Source organism: Ciconia boyciana, chromosome 8 (genome assembly GCF_034638445.1).
Source record: "Ciconia boyciana chromosome 8, ASM3463844v1, whole genome shotgun sequence".
NCBI classification, from domain to species: Eukaryota; Metazoa; Chordata; class Aves; order Ciconiiformes; family Ciconiidae; genus Ciconia; species Ciconia boyciana.
The window spans coordinates 62,701,309-62,726,431 of NC_132941.1; the positions used below are offsets into that span (position 1 = coordinate 62,701,309).

Genomic DNA, 25,123 nt, shown 5'->3' on the forward strand with positions numbered 1-25,123 from the left:
AAGGCAAATAGCCATTTGTGTGGGTTTTTTTAAACTATACACATTGAAAAGTAGTTCTTTGGGCTGAAATTCACCCAAGCAAAGCAGTGTCTCTACTGAGCCCCATTAAATGATATTTTATAAAGCTTGATTTTGCAGGACACTCTTCAGGTTGTGAAAGTCCCCCTTCCCTGCAACAGCTGTTCCTCCTCTGGACATGGCTCTAAATCTCATCTCCAACACATTCATAGTCCTATAACTGTTAACAGGCAGAGAAACACTCTTCGCCCACCAAGGCGTTACCTACACCCTTGTTGTTCAGTGCTATAATTATTCTGGGTTAGATTTGCACTACCTTTACATGAGAAAAGGAGGAATAAGAGTTCTTTAGACACAGCCTTATTCAGGCTATTGGTTTTGGGCAGATAAAAGGCTATTTGCTCAATACTTTAAAAGAGGTGGAAAGAGGAAGAAGGGCAGAGAGGAAAGCCACAGCTCTGTTCTCGTCTATGTAGCTGCACCATGGAAAGAAGTGACTCCATCCTTACGTGCCACTCCTTCTGCAACACTCTCCTTGGACTGTTTACGATCTGCTGGCTTTTCTCAGAAAAGAGGTCAAAGTTGCAATGAGGTGCTGTATTTTGTTTTTAAACCATAAATCTGTTCATTTGCACTCGTGATTTTGGTTTTTTACCTGTGCGAATGTCATGGTTAACACCTTCTACTGAAATAATAGCATTTGGGATTCCCTTTCCATGCGTATCTTTTACTATGCCTTTGATGCCTCGATGGACCTATTGAGAGAATAAACAAACATATATTGCACAGCAATGAACAGTACTATCATTAGGAAGATACAGTAAATCATTAAATCCATACGTGAATTAAGTGTATTCTATTCCTACTTCATGGTTCACGCAATTTTGAAATATCATTATTAACCCAATATCAGCCTTCCAGGCACTAGCTACTTCTGAACCAACTTACAAACTCAGTTAGGATTCCTGAGGCATCAAAGTAAAGAGACAGATAAAACAAGCAGATAAAGCAGCAGATGTAAGGTTTTTTTCTGGCAGTCATTTCCAGCAAGCTTTGCGCTCACGTCAAATTTTAACAAGCTTCACTATTTTGCCCTCCTAAGTTAAAACAGCCTGGCTGAAGTGATATGCCAGTATTGCTTATAGGTAAGGTTTCTATCCAAAAAACCAATAATCATGTAATTAGTCATGCAAGAAAAATATCAGAAACCTTAAACTCCCTTTCAATCTGAAAAGAGTCATCGAGTTATTCAAAAGTTGTTCTTCTGTCGAATACCTGTTCCATAAAAACAATCAGCGATTCGCGGTTGTTTTCCCATTCTTCAGGCAGCTCGCTCTCGTGGGGATACTTGTCACAGCCAACGTAGATGGAGAGCTCAAAGCAGTTTGTGTGCAGATAACTGAAGTCATTTATGCCTGTCAATAGGAGGTTAAAAAGAAGCAATTTTATATCCTCTTTTAATCTATTGATCAGATCTGATTATTTTATGCAAAGTAATATAACTTATTCAAACACAAATTGCGTATTTTTCTAGCTGACTTAGTCTGCAGACCTGGCAGGGCAAAAGTGTTTTAGAAATGCCACGTCTCCTGTAACAAAGCACGAGAGTAACATCAGAGCTGTCCATGTAACAAAACAAGGCTTTTTAAAGACAGCGTCCCATCACCACCTTCAAAACAGAGGACACAAGATTGCAGCATGACAGCATGGGTCACTGTGTCAGCCCAGCACCACATCCCCAATTCCTTTGCTGCAAAGAGCAGTGTCCTTCTGCCACCACAAAACTTAAAGGAAATAGAGATTTAGCAGAAAACAAACAAACAAACAAATTAAACTCATTCCAGATAAAGTTTCTATGATATTGATGGAGAAGATAGGAGCATACCAGGAAGATGTTAGGAAAGGTCTTTTTTTACAGCAAAAGCCTTATGCTTTGCTTTTAAGAAAGCATTAAGCTTCACTAAACCTGGATACGTTCCCATGGAGCAGCTCTCACTTATGATTGCTCTGGGTAGAAATGGGATGGTCTACGTTACCTTGCATGGATGTGGGGCCATTAACCAAACTTATACAACCCTAAATGTCCGGATGCAGAGTAACGTGCACACAGTGATGGTTATGGAAAAATGATTTATCAGAACAGCTGACAAAATGGTTTCTCAGTCTACATGTTTTCCCATGTAAGTAATCTAAATGATAGAAAAGCCAGAAAAATCAAGGTAGTAATAATTCTTTTAAGTTATACATGGTGTTTGTTATCTTGTAAGGAATGAAAGTATCTATTCTAGTTTTCCCCTATTATGGCTTTGCAGAGGACTGGAATCTGCACTGCTGCTCTGCAATAGCGATTTCCATTAGAAATATGTCCTAATCAAAACCCAGGAACCTCAGCACATCTGACCTCTGAGGAGCTGCAATTTAAGTCTGCGTTACAGAGAGCACTGTGACCTTTGCAAAGGTCCTGAGCACTAAGGAAGATTGTATTTAGATACAGATCTCAAACATTTCCATTCTCCAGGTTTCTCTCCCGTTTCTCACAATTATTTTTCCTTTGGGAAACTCCATTTATTAGTTCTCCACAATCACACAGATAACATGATACAGTACATGAACACTAGAGGAAGAAATGATGTGAGCTTCATGTCTCATTCCACCCGCATTTCTAATAAAAAATTATTTAAAAAAATTTTATTAATTTTCATTAATTGTTATATTTTAAATGGCAAAGATTAGCAGGAAATGCATTCACCAAGTGCTTCTGATTGAAAAGAGTTAAAAAAAAAACCCTAGTCCTGTCCAATTATGATAGAGCAGTAGTCAAGTATTTAATGAGCCCTCAGTGCCTTCTGGATGCAGAGCAGGAGGATTATATAATACAGATGTTAAGCTTTTCACTTTTGTTGATGGGGAAAGCCTAAATATCAGACAGTGGCATATGCTACTCTGCATAAACGTGCTTCCCCTCCATTTGAGAAACAGCCGCAGTTATTTTCCCCTCACTTACTGTATCGCATCCTGATTAATCTATTGTGAAATGTTTTGCAATACACAGTAATTGCTCAGTTTTAATACATGTATTTAAGAAAATGGCTTAACGTTGCCAAGAGCAACTCTCTGAGTAGTGTCTGAAACATGCAAATCCAGCCTTGAAAACACCGGAAATAAAATAAAATTCATCTGTTCTACACCCAGTGCAGAAACGTTATATGTAAAATTGCTGAAGAACTTGCATTCATTGCAGTCCAAAGTATATGCAGGAAATAGTATGGCTGGGTTTCAAAGGCATACGGAGGTGTCTGATATCTGTGCGAGATATCTGTGGCGCACATACTTCTCTAGGGACTCTCTGGTGCTGAAAAGGAATTAGAAATATCCCTTATAAATTTTCCCATGGCATGAGCAGTGAAAAGTTTATATGCACGATCACTGCAAGGCCAGGCAGCAGGTGGATGAGGAGAGAGAGCATGGGCAGCTTCAAGTTGTGCTACGGCCGGGAGGTGCCACCCACACTGAAGGACAGGTGGGACAGCTTTCTGCAAGCAATATATTGGGGTGTCACCTCCAGGTCAGATATTGATCAAGCAGGGGTTTAGGAGAAGAAAGTGTTACATGTTGATCTAAAAAGTAAATAAACAGAAAAAGTGGAGTGAGCTATACAAATCCATCAATATAGTCATGGAATTACAGAGTAAAAAAACATAGGGAAAATCTGTCTCCAAATCTAGAATCATAGTTGGACAACCCTTTACAACACAAGGCGCCATTGGTTAACTATCAGCTGCAATATGTATATATGTATGCATATATATATCTGCAATACAAATCACTCTCTTCCATTTGTCTATGTAAAGAGGTTTAAAACCATCCTGCAGGTTGGAGGCTGAGCTCAAATGAAAACCACATCTTTTGAGGCTTAGTCTGGAGTCCAAGGTGTAAAGAATTGAAAGTAAAAGCAATACTCCAGCATTTTTCTCAAAGAGCGTCTTGGAAGTCTTATTATAATGGAAGAGAGCAGGATTTAAAGTATAATGAGAAACATCATAAGGCAATAAAACAAACCAGATGAACCAAATCCAATATGCAATTGTTACTAAGAAATCAAGATGCTATTCAGCAGCTATATTGTACATCATTACTTAATGTAACAGTGTGACAGCTGTTAATGACATGGCCAATGTCATCTTTTCTGGATCGATTCATAATTATGTTTCTTATAGCACTTAGGAAAATTAAACTCATAAATTAGATAATTAAGTGGTCAAGTTAGCATTCAGAGGGTTATTTTATAGAATTTGCAGAAATGCGTAGAAATGTATTGTCAGGCACTGGCCTTGTGATCTAAGCAGTTCAGTCTTCCCCCCACTCCCGAATTCACCCAGCGCTTTTTAACCTCCTGAAAAAATATTTGAAAAGAAAAGTTAATTCTTGGCTCTAGCCTTTAAAGGCTGGCCAGCATTAACTTTACATGGGCCAATGTAAAAGCCATAAAAGTTGCATCCAAAATTTAGAAATGTTTATGCAGTGAAACTACCTGCAAGTTACAAACAAGAGCCAGCTCCAATAAAATGTGGTCTGCACAGACGCTCACTTGCATCTGTTTGCCATTACTGCTGTAGTTGTTCCTATTGTCATTCACGTGACGACAGATGCACAGCTCATTTCTTAATTTCATAGAATACGTTGTCGAACTGATGTACTTATAAAAAAAAAAATATTTTGAGCAGAACTGTGATGAATCAGCAGAGTGCCTGTTCCGAGTCTGCTCGAAGTGTACACCCATAGAGATAACCGCGCCTATTGCTGTTAAAAATGTGCTTCTAATTGGGCTTTCCTAGAAATCGATGCTTTGTCCGCACTACAGGACATGGCTTCCCCTTCACGCTCCTCGACAGGGTGACAGGCTTGGGCATATGGTGAACGATGCAATCTGTAATTTATTCTGGCAGCAGAAATGCCTACGGAGCCCATGCAAAGTTTAACTGTAAGCACGTCCAGGTCTTTTCAAAATAGGATGGTAGCAGGCAAACTGCAGCTTTTTGTGGAATGTTTTTACGACTCAAAGTGAATATGAGTGGGGGCTGATCTGCACCTGAGTTCAGTGAGCGGGAGGCTGAAATATTGATTTTCTTATCTGAGGGCCACTGGAATCTCTCCCCAGGCTTGCAGACTGGTTTGGGAGTCGCTGCTTTGGCTCTGACACTGGTTACCTCTGCTGTGTGGCAGCATTTTTCTGTTGGCACCCTCTGAGATGGCAAAGGCTGACAGGTTCCCCCCTGCTAGTGGGCTTAGACTGGGTTGGTTTTGTCCTGACAAACCATCTTGAATGTATAGAATCCATAAAACTAACGTATTGCACGTGCACTTTTGGAAACCTCAGTAGTAAACGAAATGGTCACAAGGTATTAGTGACACTGTCTCCTTCAACCCTCTGATACCTGATGAAATGCAGTGAACAGTCTTTCAGGTGGGGAAATTCTCCTCTTAGTGCACACATTTTACCACCATTGCCACTGCAATGTACACCAGGCAGCGATGGCATTTTCATATTTATCAAGGTAATGCTAATTGCAGTTTCTACAGACACTTACTTCCAGCCACGGTATGCCAGGAGGCTCCGTTAACAGTGCCGTCCTCCTTTTGGAAATCCTCTGTGTGACAGGCTCTCCTTCTCGCATCTGTCATCAGGCGGTGAGTGGAGGCATAGGAATATGCAAGCCAGCGAAAGACGTGGTCATCTGGGGTAGGTGTGTAATCCTGGGTTTTCCACATCGATCGCACCATATCGTAGGGGTACGCCACCACCAGCTCTCCTCCCTGCAAATTGCCACCCAGCACAAAAGGAATTTTTTCCATCCATGCTATTATTGCCCGTGTCTCAACTGCCACCTGGGAGAAAAACAAACAGCAGCTTTGATTCAACCTGTGAAATTTGATAATCTTCTTTCAAAGGTAGACTAGACACAGGAGTCCCGCTGTGAGTCTCTTAGCACAGAGCGAATAGCCAGCACAAGAGATGTGGCCAAGGAGAAGGGTTTCTTTAAATTACAGTGCTTGCCAGCCACGCTTTGGAGGTCACTGACAACCCATAAAAACTAACAAAACCTTAATGTTGGTACTTTATGCAGCAGGAACATCTTTGAACAGTGAGGCCAGAGCAGCAACGGGCAAAGATGTTGGACCATGACACTGCTCCCCCTGCCATTGGCTGAAATGAGTTTTCGAAATAAGGGATTTTAAACACAGAAATATTTCTAAAGCCCACAGAACTGCCACAGTTAAGTGCCTTCCCATCAAAGTGGGGGAATCTCAGCCACTATAAATACTTGCCATTATATTTAAAAGGCCATGCAAAAATAAGTTAAATTTTTAGCACTACGATCCAATAAATGACTTGAGCATAAGCCACTGCATTGGTTTTGCATATGCCTCAGCATTTGCTGTGTTATTTCAGATAAGAATATATTTCAAATAAGAACAAATAAGAAAACCCCAGGAGAAATCTGTATGGCGACTGAGTTTGCAAAGGGCTCATCTACGCCACAAAACCAGGGAGAAGTTCTAGAATTCACCGTTCTAGATGCACAGGACTGAGCCCTGCAGTGGGTTGCTCTTTGTCTACCTGTTGCTGCCTAAAAGTCGGGTATGGAGTCCACCAGGATCTCGCAATAGCCCAGGGAAAAGAGAATCCTCTGGGAAGCAGTTCCCTTCCCAAGGGCTGCCTCTAAATTACGGGGGTGAATGGTACTTTTGGGGTGCATTTTTATTTCCACTGACTAACAAGGAAGCCTGGACAAGTAGCTTAGATCCGGTGTATAACTTCACCCACAAGTTGCTCATTTCTTGAGAAATGTAAAGCTCACTCTTTCAGCCTGCCCCAGCCTTTGTGTTCCCCTCCCTCTGGCCTTACTCACGGTGGCATTTTCGGACAGGTACCAGTCGGGGATTGGGATGTGATGGTTTGGAACTTTTCTTTTACCCTTCTTCTGATCTTCTGACTCCCAGAGCAAAGAGTTTAAATCAGGGAAGTTATTGTTGATGTCAATGCCGTCCTGAGTCCATCGTCCTAAAGACCAGCCCCCTAATTCTGAACCCTTAGATTTTTTTTTTTTTAAAAAAAAGAAATAAAGAAGAAAAAAAAGATAAATGTTCATTCAGAATACAGCAATACAGCAACCTGTGAGCCCTCAGCAAAGTGTTTGGGGATGTGTCAGAGATAATTCTATACAGAGAAATGGAGGCATGAATTATTTAATTAACTGAAATGAATTATTGGCTTTTTTTCATTTTCTATGAAATCTTGAATGAGGTGAAGCAAAACCCACGAAAAATTACTTGGGGTTAGCCAAAATGTTCTGTTTTGGTTTAAAGTTTTCTATTTAAGACTGGTTTTTCCCTGGGTTGCAATAGGGATGGCATATATTCCTTTCCACGGCTGTGAGTGCAACTTTTGTATTCTGGTCTTCTACAGACTGTCCTGGAAGATTTTCCAGTGCATTTGAGCAGCCCCTGCAATTTTTCCTCCTGTGTCTGTCTTCTTCCAGAATGAATTATTACGATGCCCAACACATTGTGCTCTCCTTAAAGATGCACTATTACATTTCAGCTGCAGAGGAATGCAAATTTTCATGTGCTTAGCTTGGTTTCTCATGAGAAACAGATGGCATGAATTTTCTTTCATGTTTTCCATAATGGTGTTCCCATTGATCACACACCTCAGTATGGTTTTTTCTGGCAGTCTTCGTGACCCTCCTTTCCATACACATCTTCCTGTTAGCCAATGTCACATAGAATACTGTTTCAGCTTTTTTTCCGAGTAAGATGTTTCAGTGGCTTATGCTTGCTTTGATGTGTTTATTTTTTAATTTGTTTCTTTTTGATTACTTGTAAAATATGATATTTGAAAAAAAATGACAACAGAAGCACGTTTCATTAATCTAATACAACTAAAATAATTCCTTGATATGTTCATAATCGTATTACCGCTTTATATGCCTTGTCATATCCATCTGGGTTGACTGAGGGCAGGAGGTGGATTCTGGTATCCTCAATGAGATGTACAATGCGTGGGTTCCCAGCCAGGTATTCCTGACACATGAACTGCATTAACAAAAGGATTAGCTCACGTCCAAGCACTTCGTTCCCGTGAGCTCCTGCAATGTACCGAAATTCTGGTTCACCTGTTGAAAACACATGGGGCAGAAGTGTAGTCAGAGCAGCAAATCAAATATCTAACCAAATTTCATTGATGTCAATCAACATTTCACTAAAGGAGAGCTGGAGAAATGCTTTAACTGAACAAATGATACACGAAAAGGTAACTTTACAGAAACAAATAATCACTTTCTGTTGCTATTTTAGAAGAACAGGCTTACGTATCACTGATATCTAAAGCCACTGTGTAAAATCTCCAAAACCCATTTTCAACTACACAGATTTTTAATTATACTCACAATTTCAGCATGTTACAGGTGGATTTTAAAAAGCTCTGATAGTCTAAAAATAACATGAAAAATACATTGCTGGTAGTTCTTTGGGACAGATATTAAGGCTCTTAAAAGATGACCTTCAGTAACTGTACTTAATTGAACTCTGACTTCACACACTCCTTTTTCTTCACTAATCAAAAAACAGGTTCATGTATATTTTTCAAGGTTATATTCATTACCACAATACTTGCACTTAACTACAAAGTTTTTTAGTTGAGTGCATGAAATAATGATGATTATTTCACAATCATGATTGATGATTAGGATGAGTGCCAGGTATTAAAAAAAGCCCCCTGATTTAGTTGTTCTTTGTATGAGTAATGCTTGCAAACATCAACAGGACAGACACAAACTGGCAAAGCTACGGCTTGTGGCTGGATCCACCCTCCCAATTTGTCTGGTCCATGAAACACTCCTTGCATGTTTTCTGCAGGACTCTCAAAAACAGATTAGATGAATTATTCTGGTGTTAACATCTGAGATTCAGAGACTGCAGTCTAAGATCAGCCCAGGTCTACTGAGAGATTACACCTATTGTGCTCCATCTCTTATGGCAAAGTAGAGAGATGTCTTAGGAGCACATCACAGCATCCTTCCTTGGGTGAGATGAACACTTATCAGGGTATTTATGGACGTGGCAAAGCACAAGATGCCTTTATTCCACCAGCTGCCCCAGGCACTATCATAGTGAGATCTTTATTTTTGTCCACAGAAGGACCAAAGACTGAATGAGTTTCTGTTCTGAAGAATTATATCATCGTAGGAAATTGTACCCCAACACTCACCAGTGAAAGATGATTTGGGAGATTTGACCTGTCCTTGCTTGCAATGCATTCACCCCATATAAAAAAGGTAAATTTCTATCCAAAGCCACATAAATCCCCACAACTAAAATCCATTCCCCAGTACTAAAATTCACTTTTGTTTTGTTATTGTAAAGAATAAGACCCATTATCATTAAAGAATTTGATCCCACATTCAAAATGCTTTCTATTCGTGCTCACCCTCCTCTTCCCAATTTAGAAATATAGCACTGAAGTTCCTCCCACATACATTTGAAACCTTTGCTGCCGTGAATATAATTCCGTCAGTGATAATTACTGCAGATACAGAGAATGAGGAGAAAAAAAAAGACAAATCCCAACACCCTTCAACAGATTTAGTTAGACTAAATCCTAACCAACTTCGTGTTCTCCTGGGTTGTCAGAAATCTCAACAGCATACAGCTTTAGTCCTTGGTTGCTTTTTCCAATATTGTAAATTCTTGTGATATTCGGGCACATTTTATTCACAGTTTTCATCAACTGCCAACAAAAAATGACATATAGTTAGACAATGCAGCATCAAAATAGATCCACTATTAATTATTTCTTTCCAAATTGGTTGTGGCAAAATCTCTTCATTTTCTTTTCTGATTATTTCTTAGTTGTAAAAGCTTTATGCTTAGCTGATGAATTACAGCTCTGCTATCACACAACATAATGTTTGTTCAGCTGGAACAAACTGAATACTGTCTGCTGAAACACCACAGCATAGGTGAGGTTCAAGATCTTTCTTACGTGAGGTGTATTTCCAATATTATCACAAAATTAAGGACTTGACGGGGAAGTCCAACGGAATAAAACCAACGAAACCATTACTACTATACAACCAAACACGTTTTCAAAATGTTATGCAATGGAGGATAATTAGCCACCTTAACGCTTTGTTCTACACACTCTGTGATTTACTGTAGCTAAGTGACTTGAGATGACCCAGGGCGTTAGTGGCATGGCAATACATACACATTACAGGTTGCCACAGACACACTCTGGCCAGTAAAGGAGATTTCTCTCTCCTTTGCCCTATGCGACGGCAACTTAATTCAAAACAAATTAAAAGAGAATTATATCATCCATTTAAATACAATTTTCCCAGTGAATTCTGATTACACATGTCTCCGCTGAGGTGGTAACCAGTCCCGCCCTTCTTCATTTACAATGTGAAATCTTGCATGGAAAAATGTTAGTTAAGGCAGTGTTGATGTGGCCAAAATAGTGAGATAAATATAATCTGGATGACTCCATAAACACAGCAGGATATACTCCTTCAGTAAATAACAGATTCCTCAGACTTTGCTTACCGAGTTTCAGCAAAAAATAGAATTAATAATGGAAATGCCAATGTCTGAAGACATTCCTATTGTCAAAATCTATTCTATTCATTGTTTCTGCAGATATTGCATGACATAGTCAAAATATAATCAAATAGCCTTAGTACTTACTAAAGTGCATAGGGAAGGTAACAGTTAAAGGTATAGTTCTGTTTAAATCAATGGAGTAACACAGTTGTCATCCAGATAAGGACATCTGGAGTCTAAACCGTCATACAAACACTTTACTGGGACATTTCAGCTGAATGTTAAAATTTACAAACAAGACTGCAAATTTATGCATTATTAATGAGAAGTTACTGCGGATAGCTTTAAATGACAAGAATTTATCTGTCTTCATTTTTTTTTTCATTGGAAGGCATTAAAGGAAGAAATAAGGCCTTTATTGTAAATTGGAACCCTAGAGACTATTAATTAGACAGTCTTTTCATAAACAAGGGTGCATACATTATTGAAGAAATATTGTAGCATAACAAAACTCTTTGCTTATATAGTGTTAATTTAGAAATAATATTGGATGATCACAAGGCTGATGATTTAAAAAATGCAATAATTAGATGTGTCCGATTCCCATGCCACCATTTAGGAAATCTAAGAGGAAACACAATTCACATTGGGAAGAAAGTCATTAAAATTCCTCTTATAAAAGGCTTCACTTCTATTTATAATCATGTTGCAAAGAGACCGAAAAGATGTTATTTTTGTACGTTTGTTCATCTCACATGTTGGTTTTATACATATGAGAAACAACTTCTTTTGAAATCTAAACTCAGCACTCGTCTAAAAAATACAGTCAGTTATGTTCTTTCAGTGTATTGTCTCATTTCATATCTACTTTTTTTCACCACTGTCATCATCATGAGTGTGCTGGTATTATGGGTTCCTAGCTATTTCCATGGAACTGCTTTTAATGTTATGGGCATACGTAACTGGGTACGTCATCATTTCTTGTTCCAGCTGAAACACATAGGTGAAGCGAGAGGACATTGGTTTATGTTTTCTAGTGTTTGTTTTGAACAAGTCAATTCCCAGCTTGTTGAGACAGACTGCCTTAAATCTTCATGGTCAAGAGCTACCACATCTGAATGCACTCATAATGAACCAAAAATACTATCAAAGGATATGGAGCTATGAGCCTCTTACTAGAGCCTCACAGACCAAAACTTATCCCAGGTCTACTGTGTGGGGATTATAGAGTTATGTTCTACTGACAAGAGGATGAAATGGATTGTTATTGGATCAGATACTGTGTTTTTCTCCAATAGAGATAAATATTTTTTTTCCACTCTGCCAGTGAATACAGATATTGCATTAAAAGAACGTCTATTTTAGCAGGCTAAAACCCACTTTCTGTGATGTATAAATAATGTTACTGTCTCAGCTCTGTGTTTACTAATTCCTCTCCTTACACCCTCTTCAAACTGCAGGAAAGTCCCTCCTGGCTGATGTATCGCTGCATCCATGCAGGTCCCCAAGATGTGACATAGGGAAGATGAGCCTCTCTTCTCAGAGCTGTCTCTGAAATCAAGCTGCAGAGCAGAAGCTTTCCTAACGTGCCTGGCACTGCAGTGGGCACAGGATACCCAGAGCATTGATTTAGGAAAGCAGTTAAAAGGATGTTGAAAGTTCATTACTAGTGAGAAAAATGCCTAGAACCAAGTTCAAAGTATGTTACAATCAGTGGAAATATTTGTATTGTAAACTCCCCATCATCTCTTTAATTGCAAGCATGTGATTACTTTCCAAGTCAAACAAAGAACCCTTCCTGAATTAGGGCCTCTGTAGTAGACTTCACTGTGGCTCTTTTATAACAGTATGGCTATAGTAATGTAGTTAAATGTTTATATGTAAATACAATACTGAAAATGAACATATTTCATATGTGCTTTTCTCATACCCATTTCCTACAAACGGCACAATAGGTCACCTGAAATGTCACAGTGTTTTCTTTGCGCTTTGTACAAACTGTCAAAGACAATTGATGATAACAGTCAGTCAGGGCTTTATTAACAACCAGCAGGACTGTAAAACACTTTCACAATTACGTTCACTAACAGTTCTTGTTTGACAGTTCCTATTTGTTTGTCACTACCAATTATTTACCCTATTAGCACCCTGGAAAAAGACTGCATGCAGTCTTTGAAGAAGCCCCGCAAAACTGGTCTCTGAAGGTCCAATTCCTCCACTTTGCAGAAAAGGTGTATTAAATGTTGGTCTAAGTGCCATCTACACTTAGAGGAGACAAAAGGGCTCTTGGTCAATGCCTTTCAGGTTAGGGCTATTCGTTATCCTCTGTGGAGATCTCCATATTTCTTGTTCTGCTGTGGGCCAAACCAGAAACTACCTCCTCCTTGAGCTTGGAGACTATCAGATAGAGACTCAACCTGGCATTGGATGCAACCTAGGATGTTTGCTGGGTATTGCTCTAGTCTTCTGCGTTTGGTTGCTTCACCCTCAAATAAACCTGTTCACCTGGTAACATATACAGTGCTCTTCAATTTCCTGCATTATCATTGCATCACTTTGTAAACACAGCTGGCCATGAAGAGCAACACAAGACTTCAGGGGTGCTTGGAGTCTGGCTTGTCCAAAGATATGAGTCACATCCAGTTAAATGGATTTCAAAATTAACACTCCTATTTCCTAAGAAAGATATGATCCAGGTTAGCTATTTCAGTCTCTTTCAAAGACAAAGTTGTACTCAAATGTCTGTCTCAAACTATTTCTGGGAATATCTATCAATTATTTTAACAGCTTTCTATACAGCATGAAGACATCATGTAAATATCTTGGACTGTACGACAAGCCTAACTTCTGCATACGAGATACAGCGAGTGTTTCTTATTGACTGAAAGAAGAATGTTGAATGCTCTTTTAAGAGAAAAAATTGGTACTATAAATTTCATCTTCCTAAACAGAGAGTTCTATTAAAATAATCTGACACTGAGGAAATCCCTCCCTCTCACAAATACTTGACATATTGCAATGTAATGTAATGCTTCCTAAGCACGGCCCAGGGAACACTCTCTCGTCTTCAGTGTTTATGATAAATGACTTCAAAGAACAGTGCTTTTCTAAGATGGTTGGCGGTGAAGTAGCTAACAAAACTGACAAATAATGCACAGTATTTTTTAAAAGAATAAGTTGACTCTGGAAATGGACAATTATTGTTCCATTTTACACTTAGGAAAGAAATTACTAAGTTCTAAGAATAGTTTTGGGGATATAGGACTTACTGCAAACCCAACCTACAATCTTCTTCCTACCAGCAGCAGAACCCAGTTAGAATTCAATAAGCTCTAAATAAATTAAGTATTTTGACACACAGAAAACTAGAGCTTGGGAGAGCAGTCAAAGACAGTTCACAACTGACCAGCTCTCAGCCACAGTCGCAAGTTTTCTGCTTCTGTGAAGAGTGGAAACACATTCTGTTTTAAAGCTGCATTTTTTTTCCAAAGATATTTCTAACCTGACCAACCTGTCTTTCTGCAATGAGAATCTAAAATACACTTTATTTTATTGTTCTTGACAGTAATTATGCCAATTGAGTTTCTACTTGTCTAATCTTTGTGCTAAGAAATATAGGCCACGAAATCTCTACCGAAATAAATGTGTGACTCAGTACACAATTGCTCAATAAAAATGAACGTTGACTCATGCAGTATAAATACACTGAAAATTCAGCACACAGCAAATGATTCACAAACTTCAAGTCCAAACATATTATCTTTATATTTGAAGAGAAAGCAGGCAGAAATATTTCTTTAGCACAACCCATACCTGTGTCTGTGGTGATATGAAGCAAGATTAAAAACAACAACAAAAATAACAACAAGGTTGCCTGTTTGAAGTTAAAGGAACAAGATCAACAAGGCTAGTAGATTTAAAATTATACTAAAAGGATATTTTTTATTCTTTTATAACATTCTTTATTTTATTTTTTTTAAATTCTGATTATCCAAAACCACTGAAATATAGGAGAATTCTGATGGCTAAGTCAGGGTCAAATCTGAAAGGAGAAACCATTGTAACATTGACCACTCAAATATACATGGAAGAAAAATGATGCCACGTTATATGTAAATACTCCCTCTGTCATGCAGTGTCACCGTTTAAGGTTAGATGATGTACAAATTAAGACTTTGCGATTTTAATAGGTTGCTGCTTTTAACAGATTAAAACAGTAAAAAAGCTATTTTTTAAATAGATTGTTTAATAATATTTTTAACAGGTAGAATTCAGATTCCATAAGAGCCTAAAAGCCTGCACCCATCCACCCTCCATATCCAGGAGGTCACACACCAACCTCTTTGCCTACCTGCCTCATTTCCTTGTAGTTGTGATGCTTAAAGTCAAGATTATCTGTGGTTGTCATTTCATTTCTTCTGTGGTAATAATTGTTTGGATCTGAGAAAAGAAATAAAAGAATTTTCATGTGCTTATGAATTTCAAATGTAAAGATGCTTAGCCATAATGCATGCAAGGAGTGTGAAAATCTGAATTCCACTGTCCTATATGTATTTAAAACAGGTTTTCAAAGGCAAAACTCAAAGAAACAACAAATTTCAAATATTTCTAATTACAGAACAAATCAGTTCATATAGATCGAAACAGAAGCAAGGAGGCGGCAGGCATCAGCTTGCTACTCTGCACGAGCAACTAAACTTCAACAGAAAAGCAGAAGGGCATCCTAAGGCTACAGAGGAAGGCAAAAGACATTGGAAAATGATGAGTCAGATGCAAGATAAAAGACTGGAAAAAAATCACATCGGGGAAAAAGCCCCAGTAAACATTTTGTGTCTACTTGATTAATTTACTATTACAAGGAATTACCTTTTAGTTTTCTTGATGAGTATTTTCAGAGTCTATGCACTGCTTGCAAAATACAGAAAGGATCTACTGTGCATATTAAACATTCCTGATTATTTTCCTAAGTATTTTTTGTGGAAGTCAGAGGTCTTTGTGACTATAAAATTAGCATATTCATTTTTATATGGATATAATTTATAGTTTGTGTGTTTTGAAGTATCAAAGGAGAATAGGTGGATACAACAAAAACCTTTGTTTCCTTGACTTTCCAGGCCTTTCACCTGGAAAAAGAACAGGCCAAGACTGTTAGGGTTCAGCTTTATATTTCCTGTTATATGTACTCCTAGCCTAATCTATTATGATTTATTTTTAGAGATAAACAAATCTATTTGGAAAACATCGGACGCATTCCTTAATTTGCCATATCTGGGATGTCTGGAATTTTGAGTAATCATTTGTCAAACCAGTGGCTGTCAGGCTGTTATGAAAAATTGTTTCTCTTCACACAAAATCATCTTCATTTGGTTTAAAATTATTGGAAAAAAAGCCAAATATGAAAGCCAAGTATCATCCTGTCTTATTGCGACACAGCCAAAAGACACTGTTTCTAGAGAAGAAAAATTATTTTTTTAAACGGTATCACCTATTAGTAGTGATTTTTTTTTTCTTTGGGGAGGGGGGAAGCATAATTAATAGTGGGAAGAATACATAGCTACTATCCTGAAACAAAACACTTAATGAAATTAGGGAAAACACTTAAAAATACCTTATAACTTAACTTGTCATATTTCTGACATTAAAACCTCTAAATACTCAAGTTTCTTCTTCCCATAAAATTCTAAAAGCATTTGGGTTTTCTTCTTATGTAGGAGGAAAGCAAAACTTGAACTATTTAATTTATTTATGAAATGAAACATGCAAGTTCGACTAAGCTTCACCCATGTTCTCTATCACTTATTTACTCTTCATTCACACATCTGTCTCCACTTCCATTCCCTAATCTACAGCAGAAATACTGGAAGGTCAGTTGAATGCTGCTCTGCAAATATGACTGAAAAATGTAAAAAAAAATCTTGCTTCAACAAAATCTGGTTGTCTGATGCAGTCTGTCCTTTCCAGTGAGAACTTATTCTATAACAAGACCACCTGGAAATGGATTTGAATTAGAGCCTAATCAGGTGAGGAAACAAGATTTCTTTGCTTATTAAAAATTTTTTGAAGAATCAAGAGGGTTAAGTTTCACATAATTCACCTGCATTTTTAGGTCTTCTTTTCAACGTAACTGCAGGCTAAATTGATGCAAGTCCACTGACAGCAATGATGCTGCACTAACCCTGCAGATGACTCTGGAATGCCAAACCCTTAAAGGTCCCAAACCTTATCAAACCCAAACCTTAAAGGTCAACCCATGTTAATTCGTATAAATTATTCATTAATATATTGATGACTGAGAAATGGGAATCACAAAAACCCCACTTCTTGTAGAAAGAGACAATGTGTTTAATGCCACACAGAATATCTTCACCATTGTAAAAATATCCTGCTGTTGTAAAAATATAAAAATAAACATTATAAAACTGTCAGGATGTTGAAGGCTTTCTCTATCACCCTGAGCCAAAATACACAGCAACCGATATTTTTTCGTATATACTTTAATCCCATTCCTTTCAAAGTCTGGCACTTTTTCCATACATCAAACATTAATATCATGGGAATGACTGTGAATGCTGTAGAGTTGGTGGAAACTTAAAAAAACTGCAGAGTGAGAATGATTGTATCTCTGGTCCTTCCTCAAAAACAGTGCACAATTTGACAGCTCCCTAGAGAATTAACACTCATATTTTGCCAGGCTCTACTGTGAGTCTGCTTGGATCACTGGATTTCTGCTGCAACAGGAATACAGATTAGAAAATTAAAAGCTAAAATGTAGAAAGGCATACAAGTCTTGTGCACAGCTGGTTAGGTCCACTTTGGCAAAAATTATTTTCTTTAACAAAGCAGAGAATAAGAGACTAAGAAGCTCAAACCACAGAAGAATTAGAATTGAAATACACTCATTTATTCATGGCACTACCTCGGACAGTCTCTCTTTCTTCCCAGGAGAAAAGATGCTGCAAAAGTGTGGCACTCCCATTTATACAGAGCAATATATTAGTTTTTTCTACCACTAGTCTATCTTTACATTACCAGCAGAGTTAATTAAGTTTGTAGGTAAAAATAGTTTGTTACCTTCATACTTCTATTCTTTGTAAAACTGGGCAAGTGACTAGGAAGCTCTAAAATGCCCCACTACTTTCCAGCGTGAGAGCTCTGGGGACTGCCCATAAAAAGTACCAGAGAGGACCGATTGCTCAGCAGTTTGACATATAGAAGGGATTTTCTGTTATATTACAGCTCTACACAGCACCTCAAGCAACGGAGTCCTGATGCGTCCAGTGGGTTTCCAGTTGCCATGCTAACAACAACGTGTGTTGGTCTTTTTTCCTCCTTTAGTTTTCAGTGTTCTTTTAACTGGCATTGGAAAAGTATGAAGGGAGCTTTGCAATGAGTTGAAGATGAAGTCAAGACTCACAAAACAATATTATTGAAATGCTCTCATTTAGTAAGTAAAACTTGTATCCTTTCCCAACACGATTTGTTCATATGCTTCATTCTCACAGAAGTCCTACAGTGAGTTGTATGGTATCATACAGATGGAGCTTGCAAGCTCAGAAACAGTGCTCATATGGTGCTCCAAATGGACGAGATAATGAAGTCAATCCAAGTGATTTGGATAAGTTTTTAATAAAAAGAATATTCTAGGCTAAATCCTTTAGACTGCCTTAAAAACCTCAACATGCCATATTTGAGGTTTTTAAATGCCATTTTACAATTTTAAAATTTTTAAATGGCATTTAAAATGGCTAATTTTTGGCTGATTTTTTAATTTCCATGTAATATAAGTGGATTTGACTCGTATTCACAAAATTGAACGTCACAGACAGCACACGTGTAATCTTGAAAAAAATCCACTGGCACACATATCAGAAGATTGTAAGTTTTTTTCTACATGATCTATTTCATGGCAGTCATGAGCATTAACATCACACATTAAATCAACAATGAAATAATATTCTTCAACTACAGATGGCTTCTTTTCTATATATGTTGATGTATAGTCAAATACCAAACAAGCAGTTCCAGTTAAGCATAATGAATGATAATAGTGGGTAAGAGAAAACCCAAACTCTTAACCTGCAGTAGTTGCTTCTTGAAAATTTTCTACCAATGTTTGATCCTTCTAATGATGTCCTACAGTTTGATTCTGATAATAATGATAATTCTGAGGATTGTTAATACTTCTCCAGAATAGTATACACTTCATTTTGCAAATAAAATATGAAAGAAAACCTTTTAATGACACCCACTGTATTGCTGGGGATGTTACATATCTGTCTTGATGAGTATGGAGAAGCATAATACATTGGCCTTTCCCAGGAGAATTATTGAGAATAATTTTTATTCAGTCTTTGCTCAGGCAATTATTTGGACTCATTTTTATTCAGTCTTTGCTCAGGCAAACTCCCAAAAAAGTTTTAAATTGCCCAAGATTAAGTCTTAGCTTTGCAGTGGTAAAAGCAGAACACAAAGACAGACTGTCACTCTAAGCAAAAATTTACTCTCACAAGTAGTTCACTGAATTTAGTACTGGTGTATACACAATCACTTATAACCAAAGACAGTCGTAGAAAGTCACAGTTTTATCCAAAACGAGCACACTCCTAGACTTAACCAGGTAGACTGGCAAGAAGAGACAAGCAATGAAAATAAGACCGAATAATGCATCCATGGCAAAACATGGTACTCCATTACAGAGTAGTTCAACTTTCATCTTGGGTTGAAAGTGAGGGCATAATCATGACACCAATGATAGTTTTCTATATAAGAATTATTAAAAATTAAATTTAATCACAAATTGATTCCATTAATATAATTGCCTATTGCATTGAATACTCTACAGTATAAATAAATGCATGAAGAGCTCAGCTACTTTTCTCTCTCCTATCTCTGGGTACGTTTGATCATATGCAGTTTCTTTTTGATTTTCCTTAGGTTTGAGAAAGAACAGGCAAGGAAAGTACATCCATTCCTCTGAGGCAATTGCAAAAGATTGCGCGTGTCAGTCTACATCTATGTAAATACTAAAATTTTTGGAAACTGGAGAGGGAATTAAATACTGGTGCTTTTGTCCTCTTTTTCCCCAGCAAGAAATGGCAGCACTCATCCTTTGCTATAGGTAGGATTTTCTGGCATCTTTCCTCCACAGCTAAATGTTTCTCCCTTGGTGAAACAGCAAATCCCTTCTGTTGCCTGAAAGACGGTACCGATGCAGTTGGATAACGCAGCATTTTTTGTAGAGCTACTGCAACAGTCTAGAAAAGGTTGTTTGTCAAAACTAGCCTACAATACACCAAAAAAGTATGTTATGAATAATATATAAGCATTTCACTGATAAAAATTAAAATAATCTTATATAATACCGATTAGATAACCAGTAACTTCTCTGTTCCAATTATCTAAATAGTGTTTTCTCCTGATTTGTCCAACTTTTAGTGCACCTAGCATATGCAGCAGGTTGTATTAAGAGAGCCCTACCCACAGGAATGGGTCCTAGCTGTCTTTAACCATTTCCATCCCATTTTGCCAGTGCTAACCAGCTTTCCTAGAATATTAATAGCTTATTCAGGTTTCTTCTTTATCTGGTATTCCTTTCTTACCCTCGCTTGTGAGCCTACATGATGGAAAGCTGATGTAGAGTACAGACTGAATACAAATCACTAAATTTATTCAGGGATTAATAAAGACACAAAACCTAACATTACAAGTTTAAAAAACATGAAAAGAAATTCAGTCATGAAAAATTACTTACTTTCCTTCAGCCTCACTTTTTTTCCTGGGGTATTTCCCTACATCCCATCTGCCCGTGCATCGTCATTGCCTCAGGAGGACACGGTGCATGAGCGCTCTAAAACACAACCAAACTGCTCCTCCTGACAACTTGATTTCTTGTATGTTCACACTCAGGGTGCAAATATGATCAAAACCACAACAGGTATTCAAGGAAACTGAGCATCGCATAACTTCTTTCATGGGTCTCTGGGCTTTCGAAAGGATAGAGGTGTGTGAACTGACAGAGCTCCGTCTCCTGATTTGGATGAATTTAGGAGACTTGCTCAATTTTATGGAGGAAACTTCTGTCAGAAAAGAACCCTTGATTTCTAGTCGCACAGTCAATACAGTGTATTAGAGCAGTGCTATCAAAGACGCTGGACCCATGGCCAAACCAGCTGGCTATCTAACTTGGAACGAGTAAGATGACACCAATAAAGGGTGAGGAATCCAGTTACAGGGAACTACAAAAAATAAGTGATGTCCTACAGGAAGAAAAAGTGCATGGAAAGGCCTCTACAACCTGGGGAACAGCTTTGTTTTGAGCACCTTGCATGCGATGAATAAAATGAGCTAGAAAAAAGAAACGTCAGTTCTTTCTGAGCTAAAAAGACAGGTCAGCAGCTTATCAAAACCTATTAGTTTTTTCAGTCCAATTATATTTTGAATAAACACACCCCATTCCCATTGTGCTTCTCAATGAATGACTCTGGTATTTTCTTTCCAGAATAAACTGAATCAGCCACTACAGGCAATTAATTCAATAAATGACTACCATGAAGAAGCACTGATGCTGTTCCTATGCTAATCCAAGACCTGCAACAAGCTGTAACAGCACTCATTGCGACAGTGGTGGAAACGCAGATATGTTCTTACCCCCATAACACCTTCACCCACTTGATACAGCCCCGTGACGCTGAAGGGTGGCAAATGTTAACACTGCATCTGGCCCTGTATAGGTGTGTACCAAATAAAAAACTGGTGTAAATAGCTGCTGCACTTAGTAAAAATCACCTTTCCAAATATCGTCATTTTTCCTCTTTCCTCTTTAAGTACAGGTTTATGGAACTGAAAAGGATTGTGAGAATTTCCCTACAAGCTGCTCTCCAAAATGGTCTGAGTGTCATCTCTGTTATTCCCTGGAGACCTCCATGCATGTCCTGCATGCCAGTAAAGTCACGGTACTGATGAAAGCTATGCTTTTCCTTCAGCCTCACACCCTGTGTTATAGAGAGTGGGTCCTCTGCAAACCTGCATAGAATTTGGGATAGATCACTGCTTTTTGACAGCCCTTTCAAGAGCTGAGGGGAAATGCTGGCTCTGGAATTACCCCTCCAGGGTAAAATGTACAGTAGGAAACAAGCAACCCACAGAGCTGGAGTTTTCTAAACCCACGGTTGAAATAAATCAGAATCCTACTGAAAACATGAATATTCACATACGCAGGACACCCTTGGTCACTGCCATTCAAGTCCACGATGTTACCCCCAGAAAAGCAGTAGTCTAAGTGCTCCTAACTTTCACTGCTTCACAGTAATACACCTACAGATGAAGTTTTATGACAATACTTGCTCCATACTTCTCTTCATCAGAGAATTATCCCTTCTGTGCCCCAGACTGGTTTTTTTTTCCATGAGTATTTAAACATCTAAAGGACAAAAATCAGGCTACCTCTGCTTGCAATGTGAAGACCCTACATCAACAGTGGAATTGGAGGCAGCAAGTCTCTGAACAGCAGCAGGAACAGTTAAAGCAGTAATGATAGGCTCTGGAAAGGCAGTTCTCTTTCTGGCTTTAGTATTTCTGAAAATACTATTCATAGCCCCCTGCAAAAAAAAGAGAGAGCTATCCCCAAGGTGCCAGAATTTAAGATCAAACAGAAATAAAAAAAGCAGATAAAGCAGATAAGAGATGTGGAATGAGTAGTGGGCAACTTAGGAAAGGTTTGAACAAACAGTTTTTCAAATATTTATATACATACACACACACATATGAAGACACAAATCCACAGTGAGACTATTTACAGTGTGCTTAACAGACACACAGCTTTGCCACAATTTGCAGTATTGAATGCCTTTTTTTTAAGTGGCCTTGTATAAGGTTTCACTTTGTATACACTGCTTAGCAAAACCCTAATTGTATTTTGTATTCATATGATAAGAGAAACAGCTAACACCTGAAGCTTGTGCTAAACATCAGGCTGTGGCTTTTCCACAGTCTTTCCCAAGGATAGGACCATTTGCCTTCACCTGAGACTTACCAGGATCATGCTGGATTTGATAACACTTGAAATTTGCTAGAAATTCTTTATATCCCCAACTCCCCTCCTTCCCCCCCTACAAGAAAAGCACTATTTCAGTCACAGTATTTGCCTTCAAATTAATTCAGGGAAGTCCTATGGCCTGTACAATGAAATAAAAAAATAAAAATTAAAAGTCAGACTACATAATTATAATGGTTCTTTCTTGCCTTAGAAGCTTAAGACATCTGCAAGTGACTGTCCCGTTACATAATCCTATTGCTTCCCTAGTACACGTATACTCAGTAAGATTAATTGCACTGCACTTCAGCCCAAACAACAGAGAAAATCTTGTTAGATCATCCATGCAATCTCCTTTTATTAATAACGCTACTTATAGATACCATGCAGTTGCATTTGAAGAGTTATCCTGATACTGTCCGTTTATCTGGACAGATTATTTTGTTACTTTTTGCATAACTCTACTCACTAAAGACAGATATTATATCAAAAGCAAAGATATCCAAAGGAAATAAAATTTCTGAGTCCTGGCACAGGCAACCATGTCAACATCAATTGAGAAAGACTCTTACCTGGCAAAGGACACCCTAAGATTTCCAGTCTCATACAGATGCTACCTTCTTCAAACCAGGACCGAGGGTTTATACGGATATAACGTGCAACCAGCGGCACCGGCAACATATTAAGAACTGGAATCTCTTTCTCACTGTTTCCTTCAAAAATCTATGCAGGCGAAACATATGAAAATGGCAAGATCAGTTCTTCAAAAAGTCTTTTAGCACTTTTGGTAATAGAAACAAATGAAGTCACCTGGTACAGCCCCAGATTGATAGTGGCTCAGGCCAGAATTGCTCTTCAAAGAGCACAATCCCCGCCATGACCCCTCAGAGAGGGGCAAAGGAGCTGGAGCTCCACACCCTCTCCTGGGAACAGGCACCTCACGGGCATGAGGTGTCCTCAGGGATCAGCAGACTGATGCTAACCCTTGAAACATATCTCATCATAGGCAAGACCACTGCCAGGGTGGCATTCACAGCCATAGGCAGACACATGCAGATTTGCCATATAGGATATTCTCGGTCCCTCTCTGTATTATGTGATTTGCTCTTAAAATCAGTGGGACCACTAAGAGGTGTTGCCTTGTAGTCTTACACTGACTAATCTGACAAATCAAAACTCCACATGGTCAGCCCCCACTTTCCCCACCTCTGCTCTTCTTCATAAAACATCTCTTTTGTGATACTCACCACATCTCCAGATTCATTTCTGACAGCAGTCCATGCATGACTGTCATTGCTCACCAATACTCTGTAAGAGGTCACCCAGTTACTCCTTGAAAAAGACAAAGAGTATCTAAGTTATTTTTTCATAACTTAGTGTCATGGTTTAGCCCCAGACAGCAACTAAGCACCACCCAGCCGCTCGCTCACCCTCCCCCCTCCTGGTGGGATGGGGGAGAGAATCGGAAGAGCAAAAGTAAGAAAACTCATGGGCTGAGACAAGAACAGTTTAATAATTGAAACAAAATAATAACTATTATTATTATTATTATTAAATTGTAATGAAAAGGAAGATAACAAGAGAGAGAGGAACAAAACCCAGGGAAAAACAAAAAACAAACAAACAAAAAAAACAAGTGATGCAACCGCTCACCACTGACCGACCGATACCCAGCCAGTCCCCAAACAGCAATTGCTGCCCCCGGCCACCTCCCCCCAGTTTCTATACTGAGCATGATGCCATATGGTATGGAATAGTCCTTTGGCCAGTTTGGATCAACCATCCTGGCTGTGCCCCCTCCCAGCTTCTCCTGCACCCGGCAGAGCAGGGGGAGCTGAAAAGTCCTTGACCAGTGTCAGCACTGCTCAGCAACAACTAAAACATCAGTGTGGTATCAACATCATTCTCATCCTAAATCCAAACCACAGCACTGTACCAGCTACTAGGAAGAAAATTAACTCTATCCCAGCTGAAAGCAGGACACTTAGAATGACTGCAAATTGTGTTTGATGTAATAAAGCTTGTAAGACTGCTAGCCATGGAAATCCCACTTGGCAAATTCATGTCAGGTGGCTGAAAAAATGACATGCAAATCTAGATTCAACAGATAATTTAAAAAGCCTAACACATAGAAGCAAAAAACCAACAAGAGAATATTCTGGGATTCCAGGAGGTAAGGGATTACTGTTCTCCTTTCCTTTTATATGCAGAGTTCAATATAAATGGCTTATCTAGAACAGATGCATCCAGTGTTCAAAAATCTTACCTTTTCAGCTACAGAACATTTATTATGTCTGCTGTTATTACCAGAGAGGATGTGAAAAAAGTAATAAATACTCTAGAATGAAAAGTCCGTGAATTTCAACCAGCAAAATTTCCATTTCTTCCAATGCAAGAATGACTGGAGCCTGCAGTCATTCTTGTATTTATTAGCAATAGACAGGAACAGAGAGACAATTCTGTCTCTGC

The 25,123-nt window shown here is 38.5% G+C and overlaps 1 protein-coding gene across 1 annotated transcript in view; it reads right to left on the minus strand.

The window, feature by feature from the left end:
- Positions 1-25,123, minus strand: part of CPXM2 (carboxypeptidase X, M14 family member 2) — a 77,954-nt gene that overhangs the window by 4,920 nt on the left and 47,911 nt on the right. Inside the window, exons 4-12 of the mRNA XM_072870361.1 lie at positions 23,902-23,986; positions 23,227-23,377; positions 14,975-15,063; positions 9,685-9,808; positions 7,999-8,195; positions 6,930-7,109; positions 5,607-5,904; positions 1,294-1,433; positions 674-773 (exon numbers count right to left, since the gene is read on the minus strand). Of these exons, the coding sequence (XP_072726462.1) occupies positions 674-773; positions 1,294-1,433; positions 5,607-5,904; positions 6,930-7,109; positions 7,999-8,195; positions 9,685-9,808; positions 14,975-15,063; positions 23,227-23,377; positions 23,902-23,986 (1,364 nt within the window). The remainder of the gene's footprint in view (positions 1-673; positions 774-1,293; positions 1,434-5,606; positions 5,905-6,929; positions 7,110-7,998; positions 8,196-9,684; positions 9,809-14,974; positions 15,064-23,226; positions 23,378-23,901; positions 23,987-25,123) is intronic.